Source organism: Chamaea fasciata, unplaced genomic scaffold, assembly GCF_029207755.1.
Source record: "Chamaea fasciata isolate MVZ Bird 193981 ecotype frontalis unplaced genomic scaffold, bChaFas1.0.hap1 SCAF_1, whole genome shotgun sequence".
NCBI classification, from domain to species: Eukaryota; Metazoa; Chordata; class Aves; order Passeriformes; family Sylviidae; genus Chamaea; species Chamaea fasciata.
This window is the reverse complement of record NW_027094086.1, coordinates 96284486-96310241: the sequence shown is the minus strand read 5'-3', so window position 1 is coordinate 96310241 and position 25756 is coordinate 96284486. Positions and strand designations below refer to the sequence as shown.

The 25756-nt window shown below is 40.4% G+C and overlaps 1 protein-coding gene and 1 long non-coding RNA gene across 3 annotated transcripts; one reads left to right on the top strand and one right to left on the bottom strand.

Annotated features, from left to right (window-relative positions):
• Positions 1-16183: 16183 nt before the first annotated feature.
• Positions 16184-18875, bottom strand: LOC136293503 (trichoplein keratin filament-binding protein-like). Its single transcript, XM_066190337.1, has 2 exons — positions 18837-18875; positions 16184-17428 (listed from the first exon to the last, which is right to left on the bottom strand). Exons 1-2 carry the CDS (start codon positions 18837-18839, stop codon positions 16751-16753), a joined length of 681 nt encoding a protein of 226 aa, XP_066046434.1. The 5' UTR covers positions 18840-18875; the 3' UTR covers positions 16184-16750.
• A 197-nt stretch (positions 18876-19072) lies between these two features.
• LOC136293513 (uncharacterized) lies at positions 19073-25428 on the top strand. Of its 2 annotated transcripts, none has more exons than XR_010722165.1 (4): positions 19073-19149; positions 20770-20858; positions 21273-21548; positions 25023-25428. It is a non-coding gene; the product is annotated as an uncharacterized lncRNA (long non-coding RNA). The 2 variants fall into 2 exon arrangements; XR_010722166.1 differs by lacking the exon at positions 25023-25428 and adding an exon at positions 22471-23136.
• The last annotated feature ends 328 nt before the right edge of the window (positions 25429-25756 follow it).

The window sequence follows — 25756 nt, the reverse complement described above, 5'->3', positions numbered from 1 at the left end:
CTTTCTCAAAGCCTCAAGCAGAAGATGTTGCCAAGAGCTACAGAAACTTGCTATGGCCAAGACATATCTATGTATTTACCTATGTCACCAGAACAGCTGATGTATATCAAATTTACAGACTGACAGATCTTTCTGATTTCACATTATTCCAAAAGCAGCACTTCTGAAATGAACTAAGTACAGTGCTTTTCTCTCTTCAGTACAGAAAACAGAACTAAATCTAAAATAAGGAATGTTTTCCCTCATTCAAATTTCTTTCACAATAAGGGGATTTATCTTTCAAATTTGATCAAGTTTATAGTTATTTTGGATCATTCCGATGCCTAATCCAATATCAAAAGGATATTGTTATAGGCTACAGTGGTAGCCTAACTGCATGACTCAGATTTTTGTGAGTGTTTTTCCTTCCTTTTCCAATGCTTACTGAAAAAATACATTAAGTGGAGGAGAGAGAATATAGAAAAAGAAACTTGCTTTTTTTCTAAGGTTCTATTTTAAACAGCCCCCATAGAAAAAGTACAACAAAATCTCAAACAACTCTAAATACTCTAAAGGCTATATCTTGAGATCACAGTGTTGTTCAGATAATCACAGAACATTCTGATTTGGGAGAGACACACAAGGTTCATCAAGTCCAGCTCTTAAGTGACTGGTCCATACAGAGGTTGAACCTGCAACTTTGGTGTTAGTAGCACCATACTCTAACCTTTGTTGTGTTTATAGATTCACAGAACATCTGAAGACAGGTAATCAGGCCACCTAAGTTTAAGACAATTATATGGAGTGGAGACACCAAAATGAGCTACCTCCCCTTAGTTTTAACCATTCCCCTTTCACCAATAAGGAGACATGAATGGATGAAGATATAAGTGAAAAAATAACGGTTTACTAGAAAACAAACTACAACAGCCAAGATAACAGCAATAACCACTAGACACAAAGGTGCTGAGACCCTTGGACTCCCCAGGAACAAAGAAAACAAGATGCCAGATATCTTTGTTTAAGATCATCTAAGGGAGACACTAATATGGGTTACCTCCCCTTAGTTTTAACCAATCCCTTGCCAACCATAAGGAGAAATACAAGTAGATATAAGTGAAAAAATAAGTTTACTGACAAGCAGAACAGCAACAGGCAAAAAATAACAGTAAATAAATAGTAAATAAAATTAGATACAAAATTTCTAAATCTGCCCAACTTCCTGGGAGCAAAGAGAAACTTAAAATGGCAGTGACACCTCTCACCGAGACAGCTGCTCCACAGCCAAGTGTGTGGCTCAAAAGACAACGGGAAAAATGGCAGCAGCTCTCCCACCCTAACCCTTATCTCTCCAGCAGTGGAAATTCCATCAACAAAGACAGCTGGCACACTCCAGCAGCTGTTACTCAGTCACGGGCTAGAACTCGTGAAGAGACTTTGCCATCCTCTTGGCTGGCAAGAGATAGCAAAGCAAGGCAAGGGCAGCTGGGCTGGAGTGACTCCCCTCTTCTCTTGGCTGATCACTGTTTGTGGGCTGGGGACTGCACAGAGCAGGGCTGCTCCACTCCTCTTGACACAATGTCCTGACCACCGTCATGGGAGTCAAGCACTCCCAGAACTCATCTTTAGGCTGACCAAGGTGCAAGAGAGGAACAAAAGAGGAGTTAAAAAAAAAACCAAACAAAGCAGAGCTTTTACCTTGAGTGAAGACCACAAGGCAAAAGAGGGTCTGGGAATCCCAGCAATCCCCCAAACCTGGCACCCTGTCTTAAAAAGAGATAGTAATATTTTGGGGTACAGGTAGACATGGAATACATTTTGGTTTACCCAGGACAGGGGTGCTGCCCCTCCTCCCTAGATGGTGACCACTGCAGCATGCTGCATGGACCAGAAAACAAAGACAATATGGTGGAAAAACCTTCCCCCCAAAATGGCAGCCACCATTAACAGACTGGATGGACCAGAAGGCAAAGACAATATGTCAGAGAAGCCCCACTCAGCTCAGCCTTACCCCTGGAACAAAAAACAGGAAGCAGTTCTGGTGGCAGATGGGCTGTGTTGGAACTGCCAGGGGTTCTCTGGCCCTGGGGTGTCAGCTCCCTTGCTTCCTTTTAATGACCGTGGTGGTGTGTCTGAATGTTAGGACAGAGCAGCTGCTCTCTGCCTTCTCCTGCCACCTGCTACACTCAACCAGTGTCACTGCTGCTGTCACAGATCCCTGTCCCAAAGTGGAGGAACGGGGAGAAGAAAGCAGACCAATGAAGCACCGAGGAATGGTGGCCCCAGCCCCTACCAGTCCCATCTTGGTATGGCAGCTGCAGAAAGGTATTCACTCTGAAAGAGTTCAGGATTGCAAAATTCAGCTTCTCTGGTTTATGATCAGAGGCCTGCCCAAAGCAACTTCCTTGGGAGTCCAGAGAGTGACAAGAGAGGTCTCTGTGTGTCTGTTGGTTGTCTTTCAAAGGGACCCCAGACCTCTCCTTTTCTGTGAACCAAGGTAAAACACATAGGTTCCATTTTCCAGGTTGTCAGCTCTTAGCGACAGTAACACAAACTGTGCAGATGGATGTAGAGGAAATATGGAATACAGTACATATCTTTTTCGTCACCTAGGATACTACCATGATGCATTCTAGAACTAAGGCACAATATGAGCAGCAAACATCTTCAAAGTATGTTAGTTAGCACCTCAACAGACATCAAGAGGACTCTTCTTTCACATTTGGCTAGCTTATCTGAGTGAATGTAACTAAGAAAACATCATTCCTTGGCTCCTGTGTGCTGGTTTTGGCTGGGTAGAGTTAACTTTCTTCACAGTGGCTGGTATGGGGCTATGCTCTAGATTTGTGCTGAACACAGAGATGACAGATGTAAATAAATAAATAAGTAAATAAATAAATAAATAGAGATGTTTTTGGTTTTGCTGAGTAGTGCGTATGCAAAGACAAGGCCTTTTCTGCTTTTTGTTCTGCCATACTGGCATGAACGTTGGGGATAGTTGGGAAGAGACACAGCCAGGACAGGTGACCAAAACTGACCAAAGGGATATTCCAGACCACATGACATCATGCTCAGTATATGAGGTGGAAGAAGAAGAATGGAAGGGACATTTGAAGTGATGGTGTTTGACTCCCCAAGTAACTGTTATGCATGGTGGGGCTCTGCTTTTCCCATCTGCCTGCCCATGGGAAGCAGTGAATTAATTCCTTCTTTTGCTTTGCTTGTGTGCATGGCTTTTGCTTTCCCTATTAAACTGTCTTTATCTCAAACCACGAGTTTTCTAGCTATTACCTTTTCAACTCTCTCCCCAGTCCAGCTGGTGAGGTAGTGAACAAGTGGCTGCATGATGTTTGGCTGGGGTTAAACAATGAAAATGTGTTGAATTTATATTTTACCCCCTTAAAAAGTACCTCTCAGTGACATCAGAAGTGCCTGAGGTTTTTAAACATAGGTATTACAGAGCCACTCTCATGAAAATTTGCTAGATTTTTCTGACTCAGCTCTGACTGGAGATGTTCATGTATTCCCAGAAGCCTTTCAGTAATAGAAATATAGTAATCACTATAAAACACGTTCTTGTTTAATTCTTGACAAGTAGAAAATTCTCAGCTCGGTGTAGTGTAAGGCAGCAGATCTAACCAGGAATTAGGCTGTGGTGGCCTCGCACAGTGCATTTGTCTCTGTTACTTTTATTTTTATGTTGATTTTATAACTTTTATTTGTGAGTACAAAAATTACCTTGTTTTAGATCTCGGTCTTAATAATTTTTTCTAGTAGTTTTCAAACTCAGCAACTTCAGTCCTGGATAGTTAGTTCAGATTTCCTAGAAACAGGAGGTAGCTGAAGAATGCGAACTATGCTAATGTCTCAGTTTGAAAAGACAGGTGTCTGCTAAGGAAGGCAGGAGCCTCCCTCGAAATGAAAAATGTAAACCCCCTTCCTCTGAATTATTATAATTTTGAAATTAAGAGGCTCTCAGGCAAAGATATGGGAATAGGAATAACAGTCCTTTACTAGGAAAATTAAAATAAAAATGCATTAGGATGAAAAAACCACTGACAGAGTCAGAATACAACCTGACACCTTCTTGGTCAGAGTGTTGGTAGCAGTCCAATTAAATCATTACTGCAGTCCTCCTGGAGTGATAGATGTTGTTCTGTTGAAGCAATGATCCTATAGAAGGGTGTAGTTTCCTTCTGAAGGTCCGATGGTGTTGTAGATGGGTCTGGTTTTCCTCTGGGAATCCAGTGGAAACAGGGTGCTGTGGTGTTCCAAACCTCAGATTTTTATCTAGGTGGGAATACTTGGCTCCTCCCCCTGGATGGAGCATCTCACAATTGGATTATGTAATTTTATCAGTCATGCAGTGAGACTCAATGGCTGATTAATAGAAGATATCCCCCAGGAGTTATGAGGGATTCGTTATGGAAGTGATAAAGAACACTGCCCCACCTGGTTTTAACAGATGGTAATAGAATATATACTTTTGGTTACATCTTGCATTGCAACCTAAGACAGCTAATGACTCCTGAGTGCAAGCAATCCGATTTTTATTTATGCCTCAACATATGTTATACATGACTGGAAGGATTCCTATTAGGCTGTACCTGTGCTGGCAGCCATGTCACAGGGGAGACTTTGCCTGGCAATCAACTGGGAGAGAAGATTCCATGACTGGGCTGCAAGCGACCCCCCTCTGGCCAGTAGGGCAGATGCCTGGATGCTTGTCTTTGGTTGCAATGCAAGATGTATTCTATTCCCATCTGTTGAAACCGGCTGGGGAGGTCTTTTCTTTATCTCTTCTATGACCCATTCCTCATAACTCCGGAGGGGGAGGGGGCAGGTGCCTTCTGTTAATGGGCCAGCTGTTAAAACCAGGTGGGACAGTGTTCTTTATCTCTTCCATGACCCATCCTCACTCTGGGGGATATCTTCTGTTAATGGGCCATTAAGGCTCACCACATGACTGATAAAATTACATCATCCCATTGTGAGATGCTCCACCCAGTGGGAGGAGCCAAGCATTCCTACACGGATAAAACTTGTGATTCAGAACAGCAGGACAGCCTGTTTCCACTGGATTTCCCAGAGGATGACCGGACCCATCTCATCACCACTGGACTTTCAGAAGGAATATTCACCCTTCCATAGGATCATCTCTGCTCCAACACAACCACATCTATCACTCCAGGAGGACTTATTTGGACTGCTACCAACACCCTGACCAACAGGGCATCAGGCTGTATTCTGACTCTGTCAGTGTTTTGGGGTTTTTTTTGTTAGGGGTTTTTTTGTACTACTACATTTTTATTTTAAATATTCTAGTAAAGAACAGTTATTCTTATAGCCATATCTTTGCCTGGAAGCTCTTTAATTTCAAAATTATATTAATTTGAAGGGAGGGGTTTACATTCTCCATTCCAAGGAAGGCTCCGGCTTTCCCTGGCAGACACCTGTCTTTCCAAACCAAGACAATGCCCAGGAAAACTGCCCAGGGAAAAATGCTTGAAAAATCACGCTATGGGAGGAACCTTGGAACATAAAAGCAGTTAAGTACGGCACAACTGTGGGCCATTTTCTTTGGTTTTCTTGGAGGGATCTGGGGTTCGCTTGGTGGATCAGTTTGGCACTCCTCTCCCTCTCACCATTTCCCACCTGTGGCCCTGCCCTGCTTTGCCACTTCCGTGAGGCAACTCATCGCCATGATGACTGGGCACTCTGCTGCTTTCCCAATGACAGAGCAGACACCACCTGCATCCAGCCGCAGAGGCCTCGGATGCCACCATGTTTCCAGTGTTGCCCACTGCACCAGCCTGCCTCAGTATCAGCCCATGGTGGCCAACCCAGCAGCCACTCACAAGAGCCACACAGACTCACCACAGCTTGCTGCTGATGCTTGAAACATGCTGCTGCAGCCACTTGGAAATTGTGCCCAACCACTCACGAGAGTCACGCAGCTTTGAGCACACACACTCCATTTGCCAAGCTGATGCCAACAGCGTGCATTGGTTCTTGCAGTAACGTTATTCTTGTCTTCTATTTCTCTCTATGTCTCTCTTTTTCCATCTCTGCTCTCTTTTCTATCCCCTTCAGTAAGAACTGAACCCTTCTTTATCAACAAACCGCTCTCAGATATAATTTTGTTGCATTTGCACTTCAATTGAGTCCGAGAAATCTATAAAAAAAAATCCTCCCAATTTGTAAAATCCCCCTTTTAGTGCAGGATGGGACACCTCCATCAATACAATCCTGAGAGCACATCCTTGTACATCGAGTCCACTCAAGAGACTGACCTCAAGACACGAAAGCTCAGGAAAATAGACCTAGTTAACTTTGTTGTTTATCTTTGTTTTAAATGCACTTACTTCTCTTTCTTCCTTTCCCAAACCAAAGGGCATTCACTTAATTGACTCTCCACAGTCCAAACCACAGCATGGAAACACCAGCTTCAGCATCTGGAGTACAAAAGAGAAAAACAGTGTTTGCCACTGCTGAATTCAACATTAACTTCGTCCTTAGACAATAAGAGGGATAGGTATCAATAAAACAGTTCTTTCACAAACCGGCCATATATTTGGCCTCTTCCTTCCTCTTTCTTCTTATCAGCTGCTTTTTAATCACACCATTCCTGGTGAATTCTTCCTCCTTACCTCTCCCTCTGGAGGCATGATGATAAACTGGGTGAAAGCCTGGGACAGTATCTTTAAGACAGCTGAAGTCCTCTAAGTGAATCCTGCATTAGTGAAAGTTTTCCTCTTCTCTTTTTCTTCATATTCTAAGCAGAAGTTAGCATTAAGCAACAGCTTCTGAAGGAAATCTTCACAACCTACATTTGTGTGTTGTGTGGACCAAGAGCAGCATCCATTTACGAGCACTCTTGAAAAAACAAGCTTTTCTGTCTCTCTTTCATTTAATTTAGATAGAAAAAAAATACTGTAACATTTGAGACAAGATTCTCTCCATCAGTATGAGCAAGCAACCTCTAATGTATTGCTGCTCCTTTTCTGGTGTCAGGGGAATCAAGAACCAGTCAAACTCACAGACAGATACAAAATGTAGGGATGTACAGAAACCACCAGATAGAGACTAACTTTCAGGTTAAGCAATGGCCATAGTAGCCCAAGGAGAGAGATTAGAAGGAGCCCTGGGATTATTCATAGTGTTCACCTCTTCAGACTGCAGAGTCAAAGCTTAGAGATGTCACACTATATATAACAGTCAGGCTGTCAGAGGACACATTTTGTGGAGGTAGCTTGCTTACAAGTTAAAAATTAGTAAGAATATCAATCTGGAAAGAGTAATAAAGAAGGCATATGATGCTGAATAGCTCTATGCTTGCAAACCAGTGTCACTTCCCCTGACTTCCGTCTGTGCTGTTTTAAATGGCTCCAAGTTTGAAAAAAAACAGTCAGGCTCTTTGTCATGATGCATTTAATCCAGGGAGATGTCTCTCTCTAGTGAAGACAGCTCTTAGCATATGTAAAGAAAAGAACATTTGGTATAATCAAAAGTGAAGTATATTACAAGAACAAAAATTATCACAAAAATTTCTGTTTCTGGAAACATTGATAAAATTTCTTTTCAGGTTGTGGTCTAATAGATTCCAGACTTTCTCCTCGCAGTATTTCCATTTTCTCCAAAGAAATCTTCAAGTTAAATAGATATTTAATTTCAGGTTAGAAATTTATTTAGGCTAATTACAGATTACAAAATAGTTATTTGTAGGCCTAAGAAAAAAAATGGCATCTGTTCTTGGTGGTAAGTTTGGTTTTGCTTTCCTTTGGGTTCTTTGCATGGGTGTTCTTACTATTGCCTTTTCTTGACTTACGTAAATATTATCTTGCATATAGGTGGTTTGCATAGGATTGTGCTTTGGTTTTGCTCTTCTATTTTGGTTACAATAAAAAAAAATGCACAGTCACCCTGAAAAATAAGGATAAAGGGGAGTATATAAGTATACACAGGGAAACAAGAGGCACTGATAGTTAATTAAGGAGAGTGAAAAGGATGGAGTAATAGTGAAAGATGATCAAGCCACAAACTGTTCTTGGGTAACTGCTATGAAACATTGTAAACCTGTACATAATGGAATACAATTAAAATGAGAGGTTACTTTATTAGTCCTAAAATGAGGAGATAGCTTTTTGATGTTAAAAAAAAAGTAAAAATTCCAAGCTTTTTCCTGAAACTTTAAAATATTTACCAGAAATGTGGCCCTGCCTCAGAAGTGCTGATGCAGCGAGAGGATTGCAGTGTCCTTTCGTGGCAGCAAGCACCCACTCGCAGCCAGCTTGCAGGCAGGGACCACCCTTCTACTACGTTTCTCCCCTGCAACAGCAGATGACAGATGGTACACTAACCCTGAAAAAACCATGTGCTCTCTGCTTAACACAAATGTTAGACAGAGTTCCTAATTACTGATAACTAATTAGAATGATTAATTATTATTTTATATAATTAAATATAATTAACTGATTAATAACTACTATAAATTTTTATTCCCTCCAGGATTAGGTCAGTGCATCAGCACCTGACATACATTCGTACAAAATTTGATGCTGTTCTGAGTGACAGAAAACTCTGCCACAGCTTCAGTCAGCATGAAGATGCTGGCTGCTCAAACAGGAGCAGCTCAAACACATAACCAGGAGTACTGGAGCATGCTGAAGCAGTGTCCAGAGAAATGGCTACACAAAGCTTCAATTTGGAGGATCAAGCACAAATTCACACATTTCACTTTTTACAGATTTCATAATAAAAATCACTTAGCACGGTTGTGGAGTCATGCAGAAAACACAGAAATTACATTTGGCTATCTGGGTCAGGATGTACTGAGCAAATTTCATTTGCACATTTCAGTCTTCAGAGACGTAGGGAGGAAGACAAAACATTTAATCCCGAGGCCATCTATTTCAGTGAGTAGTTCTTTCCAATGTGAAACTTTGCTTGCCTACTTAATACATTCATTTCCCATGGAAATATTCTACATGCTGCTTATTTTTATGTGTTTTAATCTTTCACATATGCAAAATAACCACATTGCTTTTTTTGCCTTCGCTTAGCTGAGGCAAACATTAACATATATTTCTGACTTTGCAAGTAAGAAGGTATACAACTGAACCTAAATCCTGTGTGGACCTAAGTGCCTAAGACTATTTGCCATATTTTAGCAAAATTATTTATATTTATTTTCTAGTGGGTCCCTACTCAAGACTTTTTCAAGGAAGCAAAAAGAAAAGTTAATAATACTCCACTTTGAAACAAGAGGACTGAGAAACACTTGTCCTTAGAGACAGACATTTAAAAATGGGAAAAGTGTGTGCATGTGAAAAATTCTTCATTTCTCCCCTGAAAAACAATTAGCAGTAGGTTTGTTTTTCCACAAGTATTCAGGATTAAGACAACTGAATTCACAGCAATACTTCCCCCTTCTCAACTGGAAAACAAGCCCATAGCTTTCAGTGCTGCTAGATAAGAAATCAGAAGACAAAGAAATATATTTAGATCCTTTAATTCACATTGAACAAGAATAACTCAGGATGCTATTCTAATTTATGGTAAGTGAAATTTTAGGAGATCATAATTACAAGTGTGAAGACTGGGACAGCTTATTAAGAGAATTAAGTTTTTTATATAATCACAATTTTTTTTTCTCCATTCTAAGGTGCTGTGCCCAGACACCTTTCCTAAACTTATATTTACACCTTCACAACTTGGCAAGATCTCTAAAATGCTAATAGAGTTCATTCTGTAGTGATACACAAAGCAAAACACAAACCAAACACTGTTATAGTCCTTACACATGGGTGAAAAAAAAAAAAGTGTCAAGCTAAATTATTTTGTCACAAACAGTTTTCTTCTCCACCAAGTAAGTTTGCTGGCCAAGTAAGTTTGATTCAAGTTCCATCCTGATCCTATAAGAAAACCAAGTTATTTCTAAGAAAGTCACATCTTTTAAATAAATTCCAGCTCTAATACACTATGTAGAAATAATTCTGCCAAATATGAGCCAGCTAAAAGTGGTCTTTCAAGTTTAAACTGAGCTCCCTCTGTAGTCAGCAAACAGCAGTAGCCAATTCTAAAATGGGTTGAATACATTATCTTCTGGAATACTTAAGCTGGAAGCCTAGATAAAAATCAATTTAAGCCAACACATACATATTACAGAAATTTATGCAGTTTGTGGTAAGTTATCTTTTCTTGGGTTTTCATCTTTTGCTCAATCTCCCTGTCTCTTTCTCACCACATCTTTAATTTCCTCAGCTATTTTTGTTTCACTTCTCTGACACTTTTCTTTGCAGCTCTTGCCTTCATACTGAACTTTTGGTCCTTCCTGTTCTGTGGCCTCGTGCCTGGAGATATGGCACTTAGACGACAGAACCCCCAGGGTCTTAGAGTCCTAAGCGGTCGCTGCTGGTCAGTGTAATAAGAAGAGAAGTGGGCTTCACATGCAGTCAGAGATTTCTTTATTAACTTGAATACCGTGCAGAGATGAAGATGGGGAACAAAGGCTAGACCATGGGTTTTAAGGGACAGAATCAGGGTGCAGTTTGGGGTCAAGGGGCCAATACGGAGAAGACCAGGGAGGGGCACAAAGCGAAGTTTACAAAACATAAACGCAATGGGAAGGCTTATGTGATGAGATTTAAATAAACAGACCAATGGGGCCTTGAGGAATAGGGGATTGCCCTGAGAGGCAGTCCCGACAGGGGCTGGTACCAGGAAGGACTGGCAGGGAACATTTGGGAATAGCGGTAAGTATCAGAGAAGACAGACAACCCAGGCTAAACCACCACTCCGGGGTGGGGGGAAGGAATAAGCCATAGCATAGTAAATGCAAAATTACACACTGCAACACTGTTCAAGGTCTCCTTTGCTCTCTGCCTTCCTCTTTGAATTTCCACATACAAACATGCCTCCTACTTCTGAGTCCCCACTACTCTATCCTCTCTTCATTACTCTCTCCCAGTCACTGAAGGTTTAAAGTCAAGAGAGTAATCAAGAAGTTTCATTATACACAGGAGTAGGAAGAAAAGAGAGGGAACAGTAATATCTACTAAAGATCAGTTTCTCCTTCTGTTAAGAGCTGAAAAGACAATCAGGACTGAGCCAGCTTGCACAGCTACCGATCAGTAATTTAATCAGTAAATTTTCTTGCTTGACAGAAGGATGATTCTTAACCAAGTCTAATAAAGGTTTAATTTTGAAAGGTATGTGGCTTTGGATGTGTTCTCCAGTGCCTGATGACAAAAGACATCAGTGAACATAAAACATCTGCTTCTCTGGCATCTCTAAATATATAAAACTTGTTTATATAAATTAAGCATGGCTGGGTGGACCAGCAACAAAAATTGTGCCTTTCAGGAGGGCATCAGATTACACCAGATCTGCTTGCAGGCTGTTGAGGAAGTCAGAAATAAAATACCCTTCCTGCAGTACAACAACTGAAAAGGAAGGAAATTATTAAAAGGGGTTTTTACAAAATATTTAAGTCTGCTGGATCAGGATGTAAAGAAAGAAAAGGCTATAATAAAAATTAGTTAGAAACAGACCAACTTCTTTATTCCTCCTGGTTTATTAGTACACTGTGGGTTTTGTTTTCCTTTCCTCTCTTAATACAGCAACAGGCTACCTTTTCATAAATTATCACAGTTTCAGTGAAAGTTTTCTCATTATTCCAAAATCAGTTTCACAGGGATATCTTTTAACTTCCCATAGCAAGTCATTTGTCCATCACAACCAGGTATCCCGTAACAGCGATGCATGCATTGCAAGGGATGGGAGAAAGGCTGAACTGTAGGAAGAAGGCCCCAGTGGGACTAGTTTTCCTTTGTTCTTCACTGACCAAACTGTCATAGCCATGTATTAGAGGTAATTAAAACACCAGAAGACTTTAATATTTATTATGTATGGTTATTTCCCTTCACCTACCGTTTCATAGGGTTTGGTTAGAGCAGACTTTATCCCCCAAATGCTGGGGAAATGGTACAGTCTTCAGTAGCCCTATTTAACCATAACTCGGCTGTTCACTTTTCTTCTTTTGATACTTCATCTTAATTATGATTTCTTAATCATGAGCTGAAATGTTGGAAAACATATTCTTGTTAGGATTTACTTGCTTTCATCCACTTGTAAGGAGCAGGTCTTAGAATTAATTTGCTATTTTCACCTGGTGTTTTCTAGTACCACGTGCTTCTGGATGGATGGTCATGGAATTGGCTCTTAACCCACCAACTCCCTGCTACATCTATCTGGAATGTAATGGAGAAACGGGAGCAAATATATTAAAAATATAATTTCTGCATCTTGTAGTAAGAGGCCATATCATACATAAAAGTGTCCCAGATGCAAGCATGCATGGCAATTCCAAATAGTTCCATGTGGCCATATTTGGTTGTGGGGCTTCCAACTTTATCCCTAGTGCTGGACCCATGCTGGTTAAAATTGCTGTCTACTGCAAATACCACACTCCTCTGGTTTCACAAAGAGAACAGTTTTCTCAATCCATATCTCCTTCCTAGCAACATGACACTTTCACTACCAATGATGCATGTTGCAAATAGATACCACAACTATTGAGGGATATCCAGATCAGTAACAGTGGCAACAATCAGAAGGGAGAGGACAAATTACAGAGTTTTTTTTTTTTCCTAGTGTAAGGTCTAGAGTTGATGTTCTGGGTCTAGCAACTCAAGCAGAGATGTGCAGCTCTGGGGAGGAGTCAGGATTTCCTGCCCTTGATCTTTGTATTTACCTTCTAGCTAGTTTTGGAAGAGGCTAAAATTTTTTTAAAAATTGTCTTCTCCTTGAAATTTATTTTTGTACACCTATCCTTTCAGATGGTCACAATGCTACAAGACTGTATGCAATATGCAGTAAGGCAGGAAAAGTCAGAGGAGAAAAGCCAGAGCATTTCTTTGCTGATATTGATTATTCAGCTTCCAAGGACAGTGTTTCAAGAATGTACAATAAATACAGTAAACCAAATTGCTGCACCAAATTTTGTCTTCAATCTGTCTGAAAACATGACATGATGATACTTTTTGTGGTTTTTGCAATTGACAGCACCATATAATCTTGAAAGCCTGAACTCTACTCCTGATTAGTACTGCAACTAAAGCAGTTGGCCTCATGTTGTTTGCACAGAATGAAAATATGCCCCTGTGAACTTACTTTTGGGCGCACTCTGCCAATTACATTTGCAACCTATGATTTCTGCTATGTCCTGAGAGCTGTATATATCTGACATTGTAATCATCAACTCTTTCCTCCTCTTGCACATTATTCTGGTATCTCAGATGTCATCCATTTGGCTCAGAAGAGGCCTCTTTCTTTAGCAAATTTTCTGGTTTTCCCACACTCTACATGGTATTCAGCTGTGAGAACTAGGTTCACACATATTCCACAGTTCATGGTGTTGTGTTCCAGTTAAACATTTATATGTGTGATTAAAAACAAAACAAGTTATGATCCCATATGTTGTTCTGTACCTTGTCCTAAAGAAATTTGTTTCTCGTGTAAGTCTCTGCATGACATCTTCCAGTTGATAAAAAGAGGTCAGTCAATGAAAGTCAGAATAACTGTGTCTCAAAATATAGTCTAGCAGCCCATGAGATGGCATTATAAACTATACTTGGAGGTGCTTTTGTAGTCACCATAATACCATGACCAGGAAGCAGTTACACTGGGTACAATATTTTTTCTCAAACCCCCAATCTCTGAGTGCCTTTGAAGAATATACAGCCAAAGGGAGAAAGCCCTCTCTTAGGCAAAAAAGTCTTGTACAGATTTCTTGCCCATGTAAGCACAAACTGTGCACTAGAGTCATTCCAGTAATGATGTGGACCATACCAGATCTATTTGATGTAGCCACTGCTAAGAATGGATATACTGGAAAACTTTGAAGGAAGCACTCAGTGAGTCCAGCCCTCTTCAGCTGTAAATCAGCCTTTTAGCAAGACTTTTTGGGAACACCCTAAAGGATGTTGACATCCTAGCTTCTTAAGATACATACCTGAAGTTCGAAAGTTATTTGAAGTTTCTCCTAAAGAGTAGGCTGTAAGCCTAGCAAGATGGACAGAAGTGGTAACTGTTGTTGCAACTAGCATTTTAATCTGCAGATCACACACAGATATAAAAGTTTTTCTTACCTGGTTGGACCAGAAGATGAATAGTTGGATTTCAAAATTATTGGTATCATCAAGCATAGCAGCAAGAACAACTTATCAGGTAAAATATACTTACATTTCTAAACCATTATGTCTTCAACACCAAAACACAGAGAAAGAATCAGAATAGCATTTTCCTGTAGTTTCATTGAAGAATAAGATACAAAGTCCAACATCATGATGCTAGATGTTGATCCCGAGGTTTTAGGTTAGTAAGTCTGATATTCTGGTGTTTAGATATTATACACCATGCTATTTGGAACATATCAAAGAGCCAAAGCCAACTAGCTGTGAGAACCGGAATTATCACTTTAATACATTGCTTTTAATTGTCCCACAGTCAGTCATGATCAGTCTTCATCCCAAAATCCACATGGGAACCAAAAAGACACATATTGCTCTATATGTGACAACTCCTGAAAGAATTACTCACTTCAGTCTGTGTGTAAGGCAGCATATCTAGTAGCATAATTAAACTCTTAAATATCATGACCTAAGGAAAGGAGCAGCTCTGTGGTATGCCCTAGATCCACCATCATCATGATTTAATACTTAATACTGCATTATTTAAAATTAATACATCACCAGTTTTAGCCATGTGTTAAAATGCATTCTGGGGTTCAGAAGTAACTTGAGATATGAATAACAACCAATGTGAATACATTCATTTATGTACTCTCACATATAGATTATATGCTGCATTTTGTGAAAACATTTGCATTAAATTTTTTTTCAAAACAAACTCTTGCTACTGAAACTGCTTATATTCACACACAGGCAGTAAAGGTACAATTAAGATTACTATTAGAATCTAAGTGCCCAAGAAGTAACAGAGAAATCCTAGCTTTGGTGACTTTGAAAGGGATCTAGGACATAAGTACCTTTTCTTAAAGACCACAGGGTTGAAAAGTGGTTTAAAAACCAGAAACTTATCTCAAGATCACTTTCATATAATCACTGCTCCTTGTATTACCAGCTGGCTGAAGTTGGAATCAAGAAAAGTGGGGTCAAGTAAGTGTTAACCCTTCCTCAGAAAGGGGATCCATGTGTGAGGGTTAATGGGAAAATCTACAAACCAAGTACATCAGTCCAACAAATACTTGGATTAACAGCAGCATTCTCAGGGAGCAAGTCATACTCGAGGGTGGTCATCATACAGGGTTTGGCAATGAACTCTGCTTTCAAAAGCCAGTTCAGACACATCAGACAACAATGTCCTGATCATCATGATTTAAGGTGGTCATCCTTGTCACAGCAAACTCCTGAGGTCTGCAGGAGTCCTTACAAGAAAATGTATTTTTGGCTAAGAATAAGTAGAAATCTCAAAGATTTTGATATAAACCTCACTTTACTCTATCACCTTAAAAATTTCTTTGCTTAATTTTATGTATATGCTAGGAAATTAAACAAGCCAGGAAAGAACGAGACTGCCTATTCACGTCAGTTAGCTAAATTTAGTTGGCTCTGGCATTATCCAGCTTTTTCTCCCGAGATTTTAAACAGCTCTGATAGACCATAGTGGCAGTTGACTCTCTAAAGCATTTCACTGACTGAGGACACACAGCTGACACCAAGAACTGTTTCAAGCATCAGCACTTTATTATTCCCCAATACAACTTTTTTACACCATATCTCACACATAACACCTGTGTGTCCTTTTACTCTTTTGTGATTGGTAAATACACATCAGCATTCCATGCTTCTTATTCTTCAATGCTTCACCTGTCTTATACAGCTGCAACTTATCAGGGGCAAGATTGCCTGCAGCACTATCTCTATTCTTTTACAATCAATTCTCCCACAACTCCCCCACTTTTCTTATAATTACAAAGTTGCAATATCTCCAAAAAGACATGTTCAAGTAAAGTGACATTATGACACATTTGCATATTTCACATAGAACTAACAGTTATACAAATCTTTAGGCAACACATCACAGTAAGAACACCATAGAGCTCATTTGAATTAATCGGATATTCACCTTTCTTCAGAGCCAAGAGTCTTATTTCACTACTTAAGTTTTTCCTCACATATGAAACTATTCTGTATGTTAAAACTCTCTTGGTTGCCATGTACTCTGTATCTTCCTTTAGATGGGCTACCTGTGTTATTCAAAATATAGACTCAGAGGGAAAGTTTACAGTAGCATGACAACCTTTTCCAATTCATTCTGCATTCCTTTCTCATTAATTGTTAACCCTCTCTGTTTGTTTTGGTTTAATTTTGCGTTTAACAATATAGAACATCAATGATAGGCCCTTCATAAACTGTTCCAAATAACGTGGCTGAACCAATCCTGCTGCTCAGACATCTTCTTCCCATTTATCTCTAAATGCCTTGTTTACCATTCTCTGCAGGTCCTTTTGCAGAAGATAGTAAACACAGTACAAGCATCTCTCTTGTGTAGCCTCGATTTATTTTCTAAATTCACACAGCACACGTCATTCCAATCTTCACACTTATGCCTATGAGATATTAACAAACATGTATCATCAGTCTTTATACCCACACCTATGGAATATTAACCTTTACACTTATGCCTATGGAATATAAACCTTTATACCTATGCCTATGGAATATTAAGAAAGATTAATAGTTGCAATTCATAAATACAATATATATGTTTCACCAGCAAATAAACACATTGTACTGAATAACAGAGCTACTCTGTCTCCAGCTCCTACTCCTACTTTAATAAATTCTCGTTTTCCTTTTGTCTTTTGGAATTTCAGTTCTTCTATCTGCTTAAGCAACATCTCTGCTTGCTGCTTCTCTCCCTCTTGTCTTATTCTTTTCAACGCTTCCCCTCGTGCAGTTTCAAACTCGTTTTCATAACGTTTCTGCTCTTTGAGTTCAGTCACCTCTTCTTTGTTTTGTTGCATTAGTTGGTTATTCCAAGGTTCTCTTACGCGCCTTTTGTGCAGCTCCGACTTCAACCTCTTGGAGTTCTGCGTTGCTTTTGTTCCAGTGCTCGTGCAGCAGCGACTCAGCAAACTTCCTCCCGCACTCTCCCCGGGCTGTGCTGCACCATGATGGCTCTCCTGGCGCCCCGAGCCACCGCCGCTTCCACAGCTCTCGCCAGAGTCTCGCTCCTCACCTAGCAGCCTCTCCGTCTGCACCATTGCTGTTCCATCCGCGCCAGCCGCCTCCTCCGTGTCTTGTCGTGCCACCGCGGCGCCGCTGTGCACTCTGGTAGCCCAGAGGAACCTGGCACTGCCGGCGGACCCCGCCGGGCTGCGGCTGTACCTGGGCAGGGGGACGCAGGGCTCGCTCCACCACGCCTACAGGGAGCAGCAGGCAGCGGCATGAGCGAAAGCGCAGCCAGCACTCTCCCACATTTAAATAAAAAAGGCAGCTTGTATGTTTGCTTCCAAGCCACCTCCTTTATACCAATAAGCAAAGTGGGCGGCTTAACCCCATGTTCTTTATACCAAATAAAGAGGGTGCGTAGCCTCACTCTATTTCTTTTATTCCAAATAAGCAAAGTGCGCAGCCTGCCGTTCCCCAGCGCTGAACAGCTGCAAGGCTGGTCAGGACAACCCCCTCTGAAATGCCTTCCCCGAGCACACCAAAAACAACTCTTGGAAACCTGCACAAGTTCAGTGACCTGCCCTGCAAGCTGCTCTATCTGATAGTGTCGAAACAAGCTCAAATAGCGGACGAGATTCGCCAGCAGCTTCTGACTGTGGGGAGCCCATTCATTAGTCAGTAGTCTCCACGCAGCCTTCACCACAGTGCCCTGCGGGCTGCAGAGCGGAGCCAGGGGCTGCCTGATGATGCTGGCACAACCCCGCCAGGACACCCTGAGGCCTGGTAACGCCAGCTCCATCTGCAGAGGCAGCGCCCAGGAACAGCCCTCGGTTAGTCCCACGGCACCCCCACATAGGCAGAGGTGGCTATCTCCCAAGCGAAACTACGGCAGCCAGCAGAGCCTCCCCAGCAACCCGCGCAGGCTCCCGGCCACCACCCCAAATCTCTGCGGGCTGCCACGCTCGTGCAGGCGAAGGGGTCACAGCAGCTCTGGGCCAGTGCCACTTCCTGACACCTTGGAATTTCGTCATCGGCATTCGCGGTAAGAGGGCAATTCTCGGGCAATACCGTCAGGATACGATCCTTCACAGAAGGAGCAGTCACGGAGGGAGAAGGAGACAAAGGGGACACGGCCACAGCGGGGGGTCGGCTACTGGAACGGTGGCTGCGGCCGGGACTGGGGAAGCAGCAGGGGCGGCGCCTGCAGCTGCCGCTTCTCTATCAGCTTGTATCTGTAGCAATGAGTCCCAAACTAAGCGCCACCTCGTAAGCAACCCTGTTGCTATTTCGTCCCCGTCATAGCTGCCTCCCTCAACACATACCCTGCTTCTTCCCACGTCTCAACAACTAAGGCAGTCTGTGCGTTTGCTCTCGTGCCATTTTTTTTACACCAAATGAGCAAGGTGTTTAGTGCCTGCTCCTCACACTTAACCTCTTTCCTCTGTAAAATTCACAGCAGAATGTCCAGAATAGATTCCTCTTCTGCTGAATTTGAGCCCCCATTATTATGTTTCCCAGTCGCTCACCTAGGGTTGGTGTCTCTATTGTCATAAGTTGTTCCGTCATTCAGGCTCTCTGGTCCACTTCCTTTGCTAGACTAGGCTCCTCCAGCAGTACTCTCTAGTCTACAGTTCTCTACCCAAGTCACGACAGGCTCACCATTTGAGGGAGGACACACAACTAACACCAACAATGTTTCCAAGAATTAGCATTTTATTATTCCCCAGTAGAGCCTTCTATAGCTTTGTTCTTACATGCACGACACCTGCATATCCTTTTACTCTTTTGTGATTGGTCAATATACATCAGCATTCTGTACTTCTTCAATGCTCTTCACCTGTCTTATTCAGCTGCAACTTATCAGGGTGAGATTGCCTGCAGCACTATTTCTATTCTTTTACAATCTGTTCTCCCGCATTTCACATCTACATTATTTGGGATATCTCAAGAAAGGAAAACCTACAAGGAACAGGTATTTTGCTTTAATTGCAAAGAACTCTGAAGAATAAAAAATAATTTTAAAAAATCCAGGAATCCTTTAGTGCAGAAAGCAATATTGCCTGATAGTTGAAGCAAAGATAAAGTGAACTCATAAGGTCTATTACTGGCAGTGCTAGCAAAATTATGTGATTTATGTAGACACATTAGAGGAAAAAGAAGGGCAGTGGTCAAGAAAGCTGGTTTTGTGAGCCTATCTGACAGGGCACGACAAAGCAAAAGAAAATATCAAGTAGGAATTTTTTTTGGAGGAAGACAGAGCATAATGATAAGTGTTGTTATGTTTGGGTAGAAAGGAGGCATTTATCATGACCAGCACCATACATATGTCACTAGGGGATTAAACACTCCTAAATTTAATTCATCTTAAGTTATCTTTAAAATTTATTTTCATTTTCTAGAGATGTCAAGATCACATAAACCTGTGTTTTATTGTATAGGAAGAGGCATAAGAAATTTTTTAGTGTCTAAGTGTTTTGTTGAATTAAGAACCCAGTGCTGCTGGGTCTACTTAAACATCCAACCATGGCAGATTCGTTATTACCTTTTACATAAGTAGAGCTGAGTGAAGTGGGAAGGGAAATGATGTGATTTTTTTTTTTTTTTTTTTTTTTTTTTTTTTTTTTTTTTAAATGAGAGAAGCCAGAACTGCTCAGGCACCAGTTTTACTCAACCAGCAGGAACTCTGTCTGCATTTGAAGGGTCAAGGGTTTTGCATCAATCTTAAAGTCAGGAGGAAGGACCAGCTAAAATAAAGGAGAAATAGGAAAAGGATTTTCATCCCACATATCATAGAACCTCACATGTTTTTACTAACAATTATGATAATTTGTTAATTGATTTGGATGATAAAACACTGTGCATCAGTGATCTATCTGCATTCTGAGCTACTGATTCAAAGAAACAGCTTTATAAAATGGTGCAGTGACCAAAACTAACTTCCTTGCTTTTAAGCAGATAGATTTGAAGTAGATTGTACATACTTATATTCTTAGATTCAATACATTCATTTCTCCCTCACTCTTCTCCAAGACACCTTTATTCTATCAGTTTTCTGTATAACCAAAGGCTGTCAAAGTTTCAGGAAACACCCATATTTAAACTTAAAAAAATAGAGAGAACCAACAATGAAGCATTTTTTAGAATTGTATAATTTATTGTACAGAAGTAAAGTTTGTGGAAAGAAAAAAATCTGGAATTACAAAGCAACAGCAATGCTCAAAGTATACCACAAACTCTAAAACAAAAAAGTATTTTGTATGCAAGTATGTAAGTTGCATAGGAATGTTTTGCATCTTACCAAGTATCTCTTGCAAGCAGTAGCCCAGCCATTGGGGATACTTTCTTTTTCCTACTTGTACTAGTTTGAAAGCAAACCAGTGGGAGATCCCAAATTAGGAAAACAAATTAATAGGAAAATTAAAATAGCTGCAATAATACAGAAACACTGACAGAGTCAGAATACAACCCGACATCCTGTTGGTCAAGGTGTTGGTAGCAGTCCAATTAAATGGTGGCTGCAGTCCTCTTGGAGTGACAGATGTGGTTCTGTTGAAGCAGTGATCCTGTAGAAAGGCTTGATCTTCTTCTGAAGGTCCAGTGGTGGTTATGGAACTCTTTTCCTCTGGGAATTCAGTGGATAAGGCTGCTTGTGGTGTTCCAAACCTCAGATTATATGTCAAGGTAAGAATTCTTGGCTCCTCCCCGTGGGTGGAACATCTCGCTGGAATGATGTAATTTTATTAGTCCCACAGCAAGACTCAGTGTCCCATTAGCAGAAGATATCCCCCGGGGGGGGGGGAGGGGATGGTTCATGGAAGAGATAAAGAACACTGCCTCACCCAGTTTTAACAGACGGTAATAGAATACATACTTTTGGTTACATCTTACATTGTAACCTAAGACATTACTGTTCACCTAATATTCTTCTGGAAGTAAAGTGTTTTAAATCCTTCTTATCAGCTCCTCTAAGATTTTGTTTGTCAAGTTTGGAGGCTGCATTTATTTTCCTAAAATAAAAAATGTTTCCTTCTTGCTGAAAACCACTGTTGAACTGGATTATACTGATTGAAAACTAAACAACACTATTTTCCACAGGACATATTGTAACTGTCAGACAGAAAGATGGATACTGAAGATGTATGTAATTCTTTCAAGTAACAGCCATCACATGTTTCATTGTACTTCGCCTATCTGAGACCACTTGGAAACTTAACAGAAAGCAGCTAAAATTGCTTGAAGTTTTAAAAAGCTTTTCCCCCTTCTTGGTCATTAAAAACATGATAGACAACTTGCATTTAAGGAACCAGGAATTATGCTGAGGACCTTGAAAAGAATTCCAGCTACATACTTCTTTGTAATCGGTAATCTCAGGTAATTTTCCCTAAGATTGTCATGTACTCAATAACATTAGTAACAGGGACACTATTACATTTATTAATGACTTGTTAAACAATAATAATGAAGAGGGAACAGAATTCACAGTCCCAGGCATTTCCTGTCTACATAAAATAACAAAACTTATGCCACTTTCCTCCAGAATGTATTCATTAGATGAAAGAACACATTTAATAACAATATGGTAATTAGCCCACAGGATTCATCAATATCTTGAATAGAATATGACTAATAATGACCCCACTGGCTCAGTCTTCTACAGTTGTCATGTTGGCCTGCAATCTGTGAAGAGGAGTTAGCACAGGTGAAAAAAATTATTATAAATTCTTGCTGTTTTATTCTGACTTCTCTGTTGCAAAACACCACACCATGAAAAGACTTACAGATGTGTGAACATTTTGAGCCAGAGCAGCTATTTGCTTGTTATTCAATCCATAAACCCTCTAATTTTTTTTCCTGGAAGAACTACTTTTCTTCCTATTTTTTCTACATGTACAAATAGGTTATCCATACCAGAAGTCAGATATTGCTGCAGGGAGATTATGGACTGCACAATATTGATGACTGCACTCTAATGTATAGTATTCACATTTGCACATTTTCTTACAGTCAGAGATACTAAATTACAAGACAGAAGCCTACTGTACAAGGGAAAACACTACAGAGATACATTTGGACTCTTCCCTTGCTTTGCACAAGTGATAATTCCTTACTTTAAAAGTAATGTGCTTCAGTGGAAAAGCATTACAATGAGGATCAGAAAACCTATGGTCTTTTATGTATTTGCTAAGCAACTCTGAAAAAGTTACTTTATTTGCTTTACTTTGCACTTCAGTTTTCACTCTGGTTTTTTGCTAATGTAAGACAGCAGGACTGATACACCTTTTTCTTCTTTCAGCAATACAAAATGCAGGTGTTTATTATCATAAAATGTTATGAGCTAAAAAACCACCGGACATTGAACTGAAGTTGTCAGAAATCATATGTGAACAATTCCTGTCTCCTACAGTCAGCTTCCGGGGGGGAAAAAAAACCCCAAACCAAAAACATCACAAAAATGGATTCTCAAGAAAGTCTGACCTCACAAAAGGTTGTTCACAGAGTCTGACCTCCCTTACAATATTACAACCAAAGAAATTACAACTTCTTTGTTTAAAAGGAGGTTAAAAGGTAAAGATTAAAACAATGAGTTTTCAGGTAACCTTAGGATGTGCTGAGGAAGAATTAACTACAGAAATTGAGTCATGGCTGGTCCTTGCATTCAGGCCTCTCACAGAAAGCTGATAAAATACCCAAAGATGAGGCCTAACAAAATATCATAACTGCAAAGCTCTGGCATTAGTGGTAATTTTAGGTCAATTTAATTCCATTTTTTCCAAGAGAAAAATACTTGTCTAATGTAATCATACTGGAAAAATCTACCACTCCCCTTGAAAACATAAACAAAAACAACCTAAGTCTTTAGAACATTTTTCTAGAGTCAAAAGCATGCTATTTCCCCTTCCAATATATGTTAAGACCTTTTAGCATATTCTGAGGCAGAATGTCTAATGTTACAATTATTTCAAACACCCAGTGATAGAAATTCAGATGGCCTATTGTATAATTATATATCTTCCTGCTGGAAAAGAAAGATCAAGAGCAGTACAGAAAGCTAATTTTTAAGCTATTGCTTGTTGCCTCTTTTTTCATGTTACAGTGGTACAATAAAGCCACTGATATTAATACATCTTGCCCACATGTTTTCTATCCTATAATAGCAGCATAAATTGGAGTCTATGCCAGCTTTTTAGACTATTCCACCATCTGAACTGATTTTATAACTAATAATTTGCGAATTACTAGCTCTGCTTCATCACTCACGCTAATTTAAAACTGATGAAATGCAACTGGTTCTTTCAAAGAAGAAACTCTTGATTTATAATGACATGTAATAAGAGAAGAATGCAGACCACCCGTTTCATGTAAACCTTGTATGAGGGTGGTGAGCTCAGCTTACCTCAGCTTGTAGGAAACTCAACCCCAACCAGCCCCTGCTACATCCCTATAGACTGGTGCAAAGGAAACGATGAGAATTCATTATCTTCTTTTTTGATGTTACTTCCCTCTGTCCTTTTAAATGTCACATAAAAAGGACTTGTTCTCTTGCAACTAGGTTCAGTTGACCCTTCAGGATATCTTTAAAAAGGAAAGGAAAATATGTGTCAAGGGAAATATAGATTGGATATTAGGAAGAAGTTTTTCACTGAAAGAGTGATTAAATACTGGAATAGTCTGCCCAGGGAGGTGGTGGAGTCACCATCCCTGGATGTGTTTAAAAAGAGACTGGATGTGGCCCTTGATGCCATGATCTAGTTGAGGTGTTAGGGCTGGGTTGGACTCGATGGTCTTGAAGGTCTCTTCCAACCTACACATTCTGTGATTCTGTGAAGAATCAAGAACAAACATGAAAGCAAAACCTAGCTTAAAAGAAGTAACATTAACACCTGGAGAGCCATCTGAGCTGCAGATTCTCAATTACCATCCCCAGGCATCCACAAAGGAAAGCAGCTAAGTACAGTGGGGCAAAACTGTCATGGTGAACAGCTACCCCTAACTAAGTTCTAGTAATATAAGTGCTGGTATGAAAAAGAGAACAAGATCTTTGCTCCCAAAGTCATATAGAGAGGTGCTTTCTCTCAATGTGTTTCAAGACCATCCAACAAAATTGGGACCCTGGTGCCAACTGAGTCACTGCACATGACTAAGTGTAGTCTTCCCTCTACTTTCATTAAGATTCTAAAATCAGACTCACAGTGCTGAAGCTAAGAGTTACTTGAAAGCTGATATTTAATAATCCCTGAAAAAAGTTAGTTGCATTAATTTTTCTTTCAAAAGTAGAATTTTGATTTTCAGATTTAATATTGTGCTGATGCTTATCAAGAGACCATTGGAGATCATTGTATATGCTTTCAAATGAAATCACACTCGTTCTTCTAATTCTGAGAGATGGCAAAAATTCAGCCCTTTAAAGGACTCCCTTGTCTATTGTGAATTGCCTCAGAGGAAAGCAACTCTGGCAGAAAAACATACACTCAGCAATTTCCTTGGCAATTTTTTGTAATAAAATGGCTATTTGAAGCTACTTGGTTGAAATGTTAGACACAAGAGTGATGGAGATATTTTCACAGATAGAGTGCACACATGAGATGGTCAAAGGAAGCTTGAAACCAGTAAAGATTACTGACTGCATACTTTATACCTGTGTGTTATACTGTCCATTAATTTCTGGGAAACTAACTCTAAAAAGGTACAATAGAAATGGGATGTTTTCAGAAAGAATTTGAAATGAACGAGGTTGCTTCCTTATGCAAAATGAGAGAAAGACTGCTAAGCTGAACCCAAGTCAGCAAAAATATTTAAATGTGTGCTTAAAATTAATTTAAGTCTGTTGTTGAATCTGACTTTCAGAAGCAACCCAGAAGGAGATGTATGAAACTTCAAAGGTCCAGAACTTTGTTGAGCAAACCAAAACCAGAGATGATTGAATGAGCCTCTGGAATGAATTGTTTTGCTTGAGACTCTCAGGATAATGCTCTACAGATTTCTGGTAAGTTCCTATTTGCAGTTGTGCCTTGAATCTGCTATTTTGTTGGTTTCTCTGTTTTTGTCCATTGTCATAAAATCAAAGGGAGTCCATCACTCAAACCAGAATTATTTAATGTTGATCAGACTTTCATACCCATTAAAAGCCAGTATGTGTACTTCAGGTCTGTCTACCCATTCTCATTTTTGGACAACAAAAAAGAGACAAAGCCCCCAAAAAAGAGCTTTAGATTCATATTAAAAGGCAACCAGGAACATTTCCAAGACTAGGCAGGCGAACGCATGCTGTGGCCAGCTGCGGTTGGTGTTAAAGGAAAGCAGCACGCTGCTGTTCCATCTCCGTGGACTCAGCACCTGTCACTGGAGTAGCGACAACCACGAACTTCCACGTAGATGCCCCAGAACTGAGCAGAGCTCTGGGCTCGGCCGGGCTCAAATGGGGCACCAGGAAGCCCCCAGTAGGACTTAAGGAGGCGGCTAAGACGCCGCTCCGCAAACCCCTGCCTTGGCTTTCCTTGCCAGTGCCGAGATGGGGGGGTTGCTGCTGCCACGGACAACTCGCGCCGCCCCGAGAGATGAGGACCGGAGTAGAGCGGCTG